The sequence below is a fragment of the Lissotriton vulgaris genome, chromosome 1_1, assembly GCF_964263255.1.
Source record: "Lissotriton vulgaris chromosome 1_1, aLisVul1.2, whole genome shotgun sequence".
Taxonomy (NCBI): Eukaryota; Metazoa; Chordata; class Amphibia; order Caudata; family Salamandridae; genus Lissotriton; species Lissotriton vulgaris.
Genome location: NC_141685.1, coordinates 1,518,526,023 through 1,518,538,371, shown reverse-complemented (window position 1 = coordinate 1,518,538,371; position 12,349 = coordinate 1,518,526,023). Strand labels below are relative to the sequence as shown.

At 43.9% G+C, this 12,349-nt stretch overlaps 1 protein-coding gene across 1 annotated transcript in view; it reads right to left on the bottom strand.

Annotated features, from left to right (window-relative positions):
- Positions 1-9,690: 9,690 nt before the first annotated feature.
- Positions 9,691-12,349, bottom strand: part of MLC1 (modulator of VRAC current 1) — a 415,388-nt gene continuing 412,729 nt past the window's right edge. The window contains exon 12 of the mRNA XM_086936780.1: positions 9,691-9,845. Within this exon, the coding sequence (XP_086792906.1) occupies positions 9,827-9,845 (19 nt within the window). The 3' untranslated portion in view covers positions 9,691-9,826. The remainder of the gene's footprint in view (positions 9,846-12,349) is intronic.

Genomic DNA, 12,349 nt, shown 5'->3' with positions numbered 1-12,349 from the left:
AAATTTCTTCTTAGACAAGCGCTTTTTAGAGAACATTATAATCACTAACATTTGCAGCTGAAATGGCCTTTTAACAAACGAGACCTCTTGTATCCACACTGCCATGACTCTTCAAGCAGATACAAAACTTCATATAAAATAGATCTCATATCTAAATTACAGAACCATTTTCATATTAAAAGTTGCTGGGTGAACTGAACTCTGAAATAGGCCATGCCCCGGCCCGACGTGACAACAAGACCCTGAACAGGCCTTTACTATAAGTAAAAAATAAACGCCTGTGCTTTAGGTGGGCTGGTGAACTCAACTGACAGAGTCAGACGTCAGCAGGCAGGCAGTCCGGCCTACTCTCTGGCAGCAACAAAAACCAATGCTTTAAGCGCCAGCAAGCAGTGAGTAATCCTGACGCAGTAAAAAATCCATTCTGACTGCCAGAGCCCATGCAGAGTGCAGACTCATGCGCGGGAAGCCGTCTGAGGTAGTTGAGTCTGTGCAGACTCGATTCCTGCTTCCCACCTGCCACACCCTTTCCCAACACATCACAGGGAGGGGTCCCAACCAAGGGAGGGGTCCTACCCACGCCCCGTAAGGTGTTCGGAAAGGGTGTGGTGACAAGCTCTCCACTCTCTGATTGACGTGGAGTGTTAGCGATCCCAGGCTTGTATTTAAAATGCCCGGGGCTAACTTTACCTCCACGTCATCAGGGGTTGGGGACAACGATTTGCAGCTAAGTCTTTGCCGAGCTGATGACATCACAGCCTTCAGGGCTGTGAGGCTGTGAGGTTCTCAGCCGGCAAAAACACGACGGCTTGGCTTCCTGAGCAACGGAGAGAGTAAGACTAGTCAGTCATGTGATGTCTATTAACAGGGGTGATATCGGTGAGTGGGGCATACAGTTTCCTGCAGCCCCGTGTACTGTACTGGTGTTGTTAATGCCATTAAGTTATTGGCATTTTTGGCAGCTGATAAATGGGCATTTTTATAAATTACTATTGAATACACATCCAACAATGTAACAGGGGCGGAGCTCCGATGCCCTAATAGAGAAACCACTACTTCAACACACCCAAAAATCCACACATACAAGTATGTACAGGCACACTGAAAATGACACACATGGTCAGCCACAAAACCAGACAAACACATAGACAAGGCTAGCACAATAAAAAGCATGCACCGCACATAAACAGACACTAGCCCTTCACAAATCTATACATACTAAGATGACAAACAATTATTTTTCATGGTCGGAGTAATAAACATGTCCTCTGCCTCCATCTGCTGACCATCTTGTGTAACGCATTGGCTTTCTGTCGCCACTGCCAGGTTAATTCAGGTGAAAGTTGATAGATACACTACTAGTTTTCCACTGCCTGTTTGAAACAAGAGGCTGCATCCTCACACAGCATTTGCAAGGCCAGCTGCTCCACAAGAGGTCAAGCAAGAAGAGGGAGGAGGTGAAGGAGAGGGAAAAGCATGCAACGACAAGTAGCAGGCGCCCATAAAAAAAAAATCCACACAAAAGAGGAGGAACACAGTACTTTGTGTCTGGGGCCTTGTACAGATAAGAGTCCCTTTTAAGATATATTAAATACAATAGATTTCACAAGCTCAGTCCAAGTGCAGTTCAGGTGAAAGTAAACCTAAAAACGCAACCAACGTATGGAGTTTACGCAGGGCCGACATTTTCTGTTATCTTGCTCCGAGTAAGCGGACCAGCCTTGTCAGTCTTTTAGAAATTTAGACTGCTCATTTTTAACATAACTTTTGTTGAAAAGAGGAGTAATATCTAAAAACTTGTCAGAAGAAATATTGAGAGGTTAGGAAAAGAAATTTGTAATATCAAAGCACACAATTAATAGTATAAATAGGCTGTCCGGTTTTAGGTTTAAACCTATAATAACTGATAAAATCCTCACCGAAAGGGAAATAGCCCTCACCAGTGTAAACATATAACCACTGAAAAAGCACCTGCACAACCACAAACTAAATGCCATTCAAAGAAAGGAAAAGGAGAGTCAAAGAGTAATTTTTTTAGCAAGCAGCAAGAAAGACTGGGCTAACATTATTCTGCTTGAGTTTTGTTGTTTAGGGATGCCACTAAAATATTGTTTCTTCTTCCTTTTGCTTTTTACCGTTTTGTGGTCTTTGTTTAAAGATGCAGGGTTTAGAAACGTTTTAGGTCTTGTTTAATTATTTTATAAACTGTAGAGAATCAGGAAATATTTAAATCATATTTGATATTTTGGCTGTTTTTGATTCTTTCACTGATAGGTGAAATGGCTGGTTTCATGTTCCATGTTAGAGTGCCTGCCGCTTCGTAAGCAAAGTATGTTGGAGAGCAATTCAGAAACTTTTATTTTACAATGCATGAGAACTGGCTTGCAATGATGCTCAGAAATGTCCCTTCACCAACCATCATATTTGAAGTCAATGAAACCTCACTGTGGGACTCTGTAAAAGTTCTAGATCAATCCATAAAGGGGAATTTTCTATGTAGTTTCAAAAGTGCTGCTTCATTTTTGACCGCTTCAATATCTCTGAGGGCATAAACGCCCAGTTCATGTTGTGGAACCTGCCCAGAGAATCGCACTCTTCAAGTGCACCAGTATTGGTATGGAAAGCTATGTCAGTGCCAAAGTCAGCAAATTGTGTACTGGCTGTTGTGGCGTTGCCAATCTCAAGTGCCAATGTTGAGAGGGCCTTTTCACAGAAAAAGGTTTGCACAGGAAGGAAAGGGCGAGCGCACATGACCAAAGACTCTCTGAAGAAGTATTGTATTGTAAACTACAATAAGTTTGATTTGCAAAAATGTATTTGAAACTCAAATACACTGTTATATACCATGCACTATCAGTGCAGAAAGCAAGCAGTAATAAAAGGAAAAGTTCCAAAAACACTGAATAAACTCTGTTTCTGTTGTATTAAATGGCGCGAAAATGTGTAACCACTGATGACCACTGTTTTTTTATGGTATTGAAATCATTTGACAAACTGAAAAACTCCACCAGATTTTACCTAAAATAGAAACTGAAAACAGGAAAGCCTAAGTATAAATCAGGAGCCTGAAGTGATCCCTTTTATTTCCATAGTGGCGCACAGCAGCCGTTTTTGGCGCTTGAATCTAGGACCACTCATGAAGAAAGATGTGCACAGCGCATCAAAGAAGTGTGAAGGCAGTGGTGGTGCTGAATAAAGGACCAAGCTTGTTCTTCAGTTGGTCCCCTCATTTCATATATCTTGGTTTTGTTTTCAGTGTTGCCCTTAACACTATTTATTCCTCATGTCTCCATGTATTGCTTCAATGTGATGAATGGAAATGGAATGCACAGCAGGCATTAAAGGCGCATTGTGAGGCCAGGGACCAATGTTTAAGAGATTACTGGCGTGGTGGCCAGGAGTGGTCGGTGCAGGTAACATCGGTGGGGTGGTGAGGCGGGGGCTGTGGGGAGGAGGGGGGACTGAACAGAAAAAGTACAATAAAAATAAAATGACTTACCTTGCGGTCGGTGATGCGGCAAGCGCAGTGTAAGTGGTTTTAGTTATTTATTTTACTTTCTCTATCCCGTTGTCTGTCCACTTCCACGTTGTCTGTCCGCTTCCTCCCCACTCGCCCCGCCACACTGCCTCACTGATGTGAAATGTGCTGGCCACGCCTGGTGGTGGCGCAGCACTAGTACTGAAATGCCACATGAAGCCTGCTGCAGCGGTTTGGTCTGCTACGGGGAGTGTTGTTATCGTGCCATTGAAAAGAACTCTATTTTCCCTGCTCACAGACAGTGCATTCAGACCCAAAAGGCAGGGTAGAAGTACAGCATAAGAGACGGTAGTCAATTGTTTTTCCAACAAAGCACTCAATTTCTGGCATTTAGAGGGGATTTACAACATCATTTGGGTGAACTTTTAGGCTAATATTCAAAGACTGCAATTTGCATGTTCATGACATGACATGAAAATCAAACAAAAATATTTTTTTAAAAAACATAGCGAAGTGCAACACACTCAAAATATCCAATAACTCCTGGATTATTTTGAATAAATACCTACTCATCACACAAGGTATAACTATCTTGATATAACACAAATATGGATACCATAAATAAACCACCATTGTAACAGGAAAAACAGCAAACAAACCATCTAATCAATGGCCTGCGTGGATAAAAATGTTTAATAATTATGTCCGCTATTAATTTCAGTTCGAACAGCAAAAAAGCATTACTTATGATTTGTTTAGGAACAGAAGGTCAAAGAGCATTTGATTATGGTGAAACAGGAAAGGGGTAGCTGGTAATTTGATACTGGATGGGTTTGAGGAGGCACGAACAGCATTAGACTAACATTAGACCGAAGAGGTGAACTTGGTGATGGTAATTCTTAAATTCTATACAAGGCCTCAAAGAGAAAATGAAAGCATGAAGCAATTTGTGCATATTGAAAGACCTGGATGTAGCATGTCCTTTTCGGACTCATGATGGATCCATTAATGAAAGACCAATTTTAGCAGGAGTACGATGGTCATACAAGCAGTCACTATATCCGAAATACAGGTGCCATCTTTGAGATGTGTAAATGCTGTTATAGAGGATGGAAGCAACAAACATCAAGTGCTCAGTAAAACTTCCTATGATGGAAAAACAATTTGAGAAATGTAATGGTAAAGGTCACTTTGCACGTCAGTGCAAATCTTTGATGAGATTATACAGGAAAGCAAATTACACAGAGGAAGATGAAGGAAACGAAATGGCACCAGAAATTCAAAATCATAGTCTTGAGCAATGTAAATGAGGTTAGATCAGAAGAAAAAGAGAACACCAGAATCAAGAAATCTAGTTATAGTTAATAATCAAGTGACTTGGAAATGGGTTCTGGTTCACTATATACCATTTTACGCAAGGAAACATAAAAGTCATAGCAGCCAGACAAGCAATCAGAAGTTAGTGACATCGGAAGGATGAAATGGTGAGAACATAGACTTGCTGGGTTTTTGGAAAGAGAAATTTGAGTTTAAGGACAGATTTTGTGTTTCTGAAGTGAAGTGTTTCTAGCAAAGAAAGGCCCACCAACAGATCAAATTGGATATACAATTAAAACCTTGATATGGCGAACAAGTGTTCGCTGTGAAAAAATAAGTTGATGAGTTGCTACAGAAACACAAACAACTATTTGAAAACAAATTTGGCCAAATAAAAGGATACAAGAGCTGGTTTTGACAGGTGGTTGCTCCAGTCCCTGGTCCCCTCTTTTCTGGCCCCCCTCTCTTGGTCCCCCTCCGTCCCCCGCCTCCTCCGTCAAAACACTCGGTATCAAGCTCAACGACCAACTCACCATGCACTCCCAGGTGAGCTCGGTGGTTTCCTCCTCCTTTCTTTCACTCCGCACTATCCGCAAGGTCTCCCGCTTCTTTTCCTTTTCTGCCATCAAACTAATTAATGGTCGTCTCTCGTTTGGACTACGGTAATGCCCTTTACTTCGGCATGCCCGCCTACAACGTACGACGACTGCAACTGGTTCAAAACCAAGCCGCCCGTCTGGTCCACAATCTAGCCAAATCCCATCACTTCACCCCCCTCCTAAAATCCCTGCACTGGCTCCCCATCCGCGAACGCTCCCAGTTCAAGGTGGGTTGCATCACTTTCCAGGCTCAGCTGGGCTTTGCCCCAGCATTTATCTCCGCGGAGATTAAAGCCTACGCCCCCACTAGGGAATTGCGCTCATCCTCTCAACACCTGTTGATAGTGCCACGTTTTCGCCGAAAAAATGGGGAGGCTCAAAATTCTCCACACTGGCCCCCACTTTTTGGAATTCCCTCCCAGACCACATCAGATCCTCCACCCAATATTCTCTCTTCAGAAAGGCACTAAAAACATTCCTGTTCTTACAAGCCTTCCCTCAATAATTTCTTCCATGTCCACCCTCCGCCCGCCCCTAGAGGCATCAGTAAACTGTAGCGCCAAGAAACCGCAAGGTGTACGCGCGCTTTAGAAATATTTTTAAACTCAAACACAAGCACAAATACAAATTAAAGCTGGTTGTATACCTGTACATAAGTGTAGGAGACCAGCACCCTTCTGTGAGTCAGGAAGTAAAATAAATACTAAAGACATTATAAGAAGAAGGAATCATTGAGAAAGTAGAATGGACAGAGTGGTTTTCGTCAGAAGTTATATCCAGGAGAAGAGATGGAACGTTTTTGGATCGGTTTGTCCAAATTAAACAAGAACATTTCTTTAAATAGTCACCCACTTCTAAAATCAAAAAGATGTTAAACTCCATTGAAGGTACACCATGTACAGCAAGTTGTACCTAAAATCTGCCTATTACCCAATTCTTCTCCACCAAATTCAAAAAGCATTATAGCATTCTTAAAATCAGAGTGTACGTTTTGGTTTACGAGATTTCCTTTCGGTTTAATAACTGCTGCATCCATATTCCAAACATGTATACACAATTCATTCAAAAACGAAAACTGTTCACATCATTTCTAAGTTGATAAACTGGTTGCTGAAAAAACAAAAACAGAACATAATGAAGCACTGGAAATGTCTTAAGCATACTAGGTAATGTTAAAATGTTGGAAGCACACAGAAAATCAAAGTGATATTGATTATGTTTATGAAGCACACAAATGCTCGAGTGCATCTTGGGGCTAGAGTATGTAAGAATCATGGCAGAGTGAGACTAATAGGGGAGTGCAAAATGCCAGGATTTAGGTTTATTCCTGAAAGAGGACAGATTGGTCAGATTTTTTTAGATGTAAAGGCATTTTGTTCTTAATTTTACACGTAGAGGAAATGAAGCTTCTGTCACCCCAAGAGACTTTATTCTATTTCGGAATTATCACCGTTTTGATGTGGCAGATTACAGAGTTCTCCTAGGTGCATACCATAGGAAATTCTTCCTTAGGAACTATGGACCTGTGTTGTGCAAGGATATGTCCCTTAACTGATACTCACTTCTTGACCAGAAGTCAGTGGCGCTCCACCAGTGTGTGAGAAACAGATTTAAATTCGGTATTTCTCTTAAGCAGACGGGCAGCTGCGTTCTGTAATATTTGAAGTTTATTCATGGAGCGTTGCTCATGCCTAGGTAAAGGGCATTACAGTAATGTAACCTGGACAGAACCAGTGCTGTAATGACTGTTTTCTGAATGTCAAAGGAGATAAAAGGGAGGGTTTTCTCAAGGGGACCGATTCACAGAACTAACTTAAGACAAAATCATATACCTACTACTTTTGGTATTCAAAGAAGGCATTTAGTAGTCTTAAATTACGATTTTGTCTTAAAGTAGGATTTTGTCTTAAATTACGATTTAGTCTTAAGTTAAGATTTTATCTTAAGGTAAACTTAAGACAAACTTAAGTTAAACTTAAGTTAATTTAAGACAAAATCGTACCTTACGACAAAATCTTAAGTTTATGATTTTGTCTTAAGTTCTGTGAAGGGGCGTGGCTAAGCCGCCTAAGATGGCGGACCGATCCCTGTAATGCTCCGGCTGCCGGCCCACATCATGGGCAATTTATAACATCTTCTCACCTGCTATAGGGGCTACGAGACCTGTGCCGATGGTCGGAACCACTGGTGGCTGCCTGGGTCGGTCCGGGGCTCCTGGGCGGAGTCCGTGAGCAGCCTGCGGCGCTCCGCTGTCGCTCCCCCCGCGCGGCCAGGCAAGATGGCGGCCGCCGTGTAGAGCGACGGCATCGGAGCGCAATTGATCCCGGGAGACGTGGGACCAGAGTTCCCTGACGGCGCCCTGCATGAATCCGGAGGTGAGGGGGAGGCTTCCCCGTACCGGCGGTGCAGCTGGTGACCTCGAGGGTGGAGGAGTGTGTACGGCCCACATAGACCACGCTGCCGGGGGAGGGCCCATCCCCAACCGAACCAAACTGATGCTGCTACGGCCCCCGAGCACACTACACAGCACCGGGGAGTGGCGCAGGAGACTGACTTTGAGGGATACTCCGCTGACGGCCTCGGGTGGCGGGAGGGACCGCCCCCTCTCTCCATGAAGGGCCCTGACAAGGCTTCACGCAACACCTCCCCTTAAAGACCAGAGGCGAGTCGGGCTGGCACCTGGGGGCACCACCCCCCACCCTTTTGAGCGGCCCTGCGGGGACTGGACACGGCCCCTGGTCACAACGACGGTCGTCCCCCAGCGCAGCAGAGAGTCAAGTTGAGGCCTGAGAACGCCCAGGGGGCAGCGCTGAGACTATAGTACCCTGATCTGTCACGAGGAGCTGGTGGCCTGACCGAGCCCTCCAGAGACTGTTCACCGCTGCCGCACATCTACCCTGGCTAGCTTGCCGTTCCGACGCCCCGCTTGAGGAGGAAGGGCCAGGCTTGCCACACTGGGGGTGACACCTCACGCATGCACGGTGTTGGAACATCCTGCACATACCACCCGCTGACAGCACGCTGGCCGCGAACGCGCGGAGGGGGACACGAGGACGGTCACTAGCCACCTGTAGTATATACAAACCCCCAACATCCACAATACGAGGGGGCAGAGAGGAGGGGGGCCTCCCCACACCGAGTCGCACCTGCGGGCCCAGATGATCAGGTGGTACCATAGATGACCACGTGGCTGTGAACCACAACAATGCTACTGACCCTCCTCCAGAACGCGGCACTTACCAATTACGAGACGCGGTGGGCCTCACCTGCATCACATCCACAGGGAACGCGCCACCAACCCAGACGAACCCACAAGCAACCCCATCTGTTCGCCCTCGGTTGCGGGGACCCACATAGAGGACCCACAACCCCCACAATGTGCCGCCGAACAACAGGCACCATACACGGCATGGACCATCAGAAGATACCGCCTCAGACGCCCCCCCAACCACACTGCGGGATGAACAGGACAGCGCGGACTCTACGTAATTCTGTTAATCTCATGGTGCCTGCTACAAAGTGCAGGAATTAACAGGGGGCTAGTTTCTCCCCAGCCCCTACCGGAGGCCGCTGTTGCAAAAGGGCCTTGCTAGGGGTCACCAAGGTCACTGTCTTACAGGCGTTTCATGTCAGAAAGGCCGACATGAAAAACCTGTGGGAAACTGACATTGTAATGCCGACGGCGGAAAAAACGGCCATAAGGGATTACATGAGCCCGTCAGAAGCCATTGGGAATGACTGACCGGTTTCAATTCCGACTGCCATATTAGTAATACGGCGCTCAGAACTGAAACCAAAGAGATAGTTCAGAAAACTTCCCACCGTAAGTCGCAGGCATCCAACCAACATCAAAATCTGAGTCTAAATGTTTTTTTTATTCATCTCATCTCCGGCCCTCAATGTGCTTTCTTCAAAGCACCACCTGAAGAGTGGGTGCTAATGAGCAAACATTTGAGATTACATCTTTACAGAGCAGCAATCTTTAAACGTTAACACACTTACTGCAATGAGGTTTGATTGATGTATTAATCATAAAGATTTAGTCTCTGATTACAAGTTCTTTTATTTAGTACAAAAAAATGTGTCAAGGACAAGGCTTAAGGATTTGAAACTTTAGTCATTTTGAACAATTTTACAATATTTCAGTTTTACAGCTTTAGTGAATGCTTACCTCTTTCTAGAAGGATACAAGATACTGAATATATTTTAAATTTCACATTTCACTCCAGAAGAAACAATGTAAGTTCTGTCTGAAGGTCCAGCTAAATTGCATAAAACACAAAATATATAGCAAATTGCAGTAGTAAAAGCACTAACACATAAATCGATTTGACTTTCAATATATAGTATTTGGTTGTGCAGGAGAAAAATCCATGCCACTGTGCCATCTGGATCACCACAGATTTCCACGCTGTATCCATTTCAAAGTCCTTTATAGTGCTGTTGGACACCTAAAAACAAATATATTTGACAATGTGGTTCATTACCTCTTAATGGAGAAAAAGTAAAAATATCAGTTGCTCAATAAAACATTTCACTAACAACTGCACCAACAAACATACATTTGCTTGTTTGTCTTTCAAGTCAAAATATCAGAATCAACAATGTTACCATAGTATCGCACAACTTGAGAAGACATTACTTACTGCCGCATAGACTCCTTAGGACAGTAACTGAGCAAGGGAAATCAAATAGCCATATACTCACAGGGCCAATTAAGTTAGATTATATATCAGTTTGTGGGTTTAACCCATTGTGGTTAGGTATCAGTTAAATGCTTTTGTTTATAAGGTCTGCACATGAAAACAAGCATTTGCAATGCAATAGGTCCTGCATTTCTTTTACAGTTAGAGCTATGAGCATATGTAAATGTAATTTATTTTTAGTTTTGTGTTTTGGAGTGAATTAATGTATGTGATGGCAATTGTGTATTTTACAATGAATTTACAAGTAAACACACTGATTGTGGGCTCTGGTGTATGGTGCGTGTTGCTGAGATACAGTCTAAAGCAATCCTGGATTTCCTTTCACAAATCGATACTAGGCTGTCATCAAGGACATGATGAGAAGTCTCTACTGTATAAAGGGAAATGGCAGATATGGGCATATTGAGTCCAAGAGAACAGAAGTCACCTGATCATTTTACTTGTGGGTATTTTATAATATTAAGCAGCATGATGGAGTTAATCTCACCTGGTTTCTAACACCAACTTGGGCGGCTGCAATGAATCTTGTGGGATACCCACCATTGATCCAGAAAGAGCAGAATAATATAGAGTAAACCACATTTACATTTTATATATATATATTTACACACATATGTTTATATAAGGAAAGCGAAAAGTATTTCCCTGAATGCAAGCCATGTCAGCAGTGGAAGGATACCAGTCATTAATTCAGGACACATTGAGACCAAAATGCTCAAAAATGCTCATCTGTGAACAATTACAAACAAGCATTGGCAATGCCAATCGGTCTCGCCATTGGGATCTTATATGTATTTAGCTATGCAGCACATTAGCGTGGGTGCTAAAATATATACTGTTCTTTAACATGGAGGTAAAGTAAACACCAAACTGTGTGACTCACCATGTATGGGAACTGATGGTCACACCGGACGTGGGCAGCAGCGCTTAACTGAATGAACCGTAAGTATGTCAGTATCCTGCCTCACTTCCGCTAATTTTAACGCCTAAAAGAAGTGGCCAAGAAGTTGAAACAATGTATTTAGTTGAAGCCTAGGTGTTCCTGAACTTTTTCAACTTGTGTAATTGCCTTATACCGCATATTTTGGCTTTGTTTGCCGTATAATTTACTAAACCCTGCCAGATAATTTAGCCGTTCCCTAATGCATAATTCTCGTAGCACCATATAAATATTCTTACCAGACCACCATTTTGTACATTAGTTCAGGATTTCTCAATACCGAAGTACCTAAGAACGAACATTAAGCATTGTATGTATGTATGTATGTATGTATGTATGTATTGGTAATCTTTTATAGCGTGTGTCTGTCACCCAACGGGTATCCTGGCGCTTTGACTGAAAAGATCCTGCTGCGCACCCTACTGAATTAGGAGCTAAGAAAAAACAGTCCTAGGAAAGAGATGTGTCTTTAAATTTTTCTTGAAAGAGACAAGGTCATTCATACTTCTCAATCCTAGCGGAAGAGTGTTCCATAGTCTGGCTGCCGTAAAGCTGAAAGATCGGCCGCCCAGCCGTGATCTCAAAACTTTAGGCACCACAGCAAGGTAAGCGGACGCCGAACGAAGGGATCTGGACGGAGTATACCAATGAAACATGTTCTGAAGTGGTACTGGGCCTTGTCCGTGAAGGGCCCTGAATACAATACACAAAGATTTAAAATCGATCCGTTGAAGGATCGGTAACCAGTGAAGGTCTCTTATTGCCTGGGATGAGGAGTCGTAACGGCGGCGAGCAAGCGCTAGTTTGGCTGCAAGATTTTGCACCTGTTGCAGTTTTCCTACCAAGGTGGCTGGTGCTCCAAGAAATAGAGCATTGCAGTAGTTCAGGTGGCTTACGATGATGCTTCTCACCACCTCTGGCCTACTGTCCATGGGAAGCATCGGGAGGACTTTTCTCAACATGCGAAGCAATCCCATGCAGGTACTCACTGTTTTATTGACAGCTGCATCCAGTTGGAGATTGGACCCAAACATCACTCCCAAATTGCGCAACGAGGTGGAAGACGCAGTCGTACTTTGGAAGGAAGGTGGCCAGAAATCCGGCGGAAGAGATCTAGGGACGCGGTCAGTGGTGCAGTGTAAGACTTCTGTCTTAGAGCTGTTAAACTGCAGCGAGTTCTGGAAGCATTGGAAGTACAGCTGCATCGTTCTCTCTGGAACGTTCCCGCACCTTCATGCACATTCCACATGAATGATGTTTGTCATTAGTTAGAGGCGGGACTGCAGGCGCGAGCACGGGAGGGAAAGCA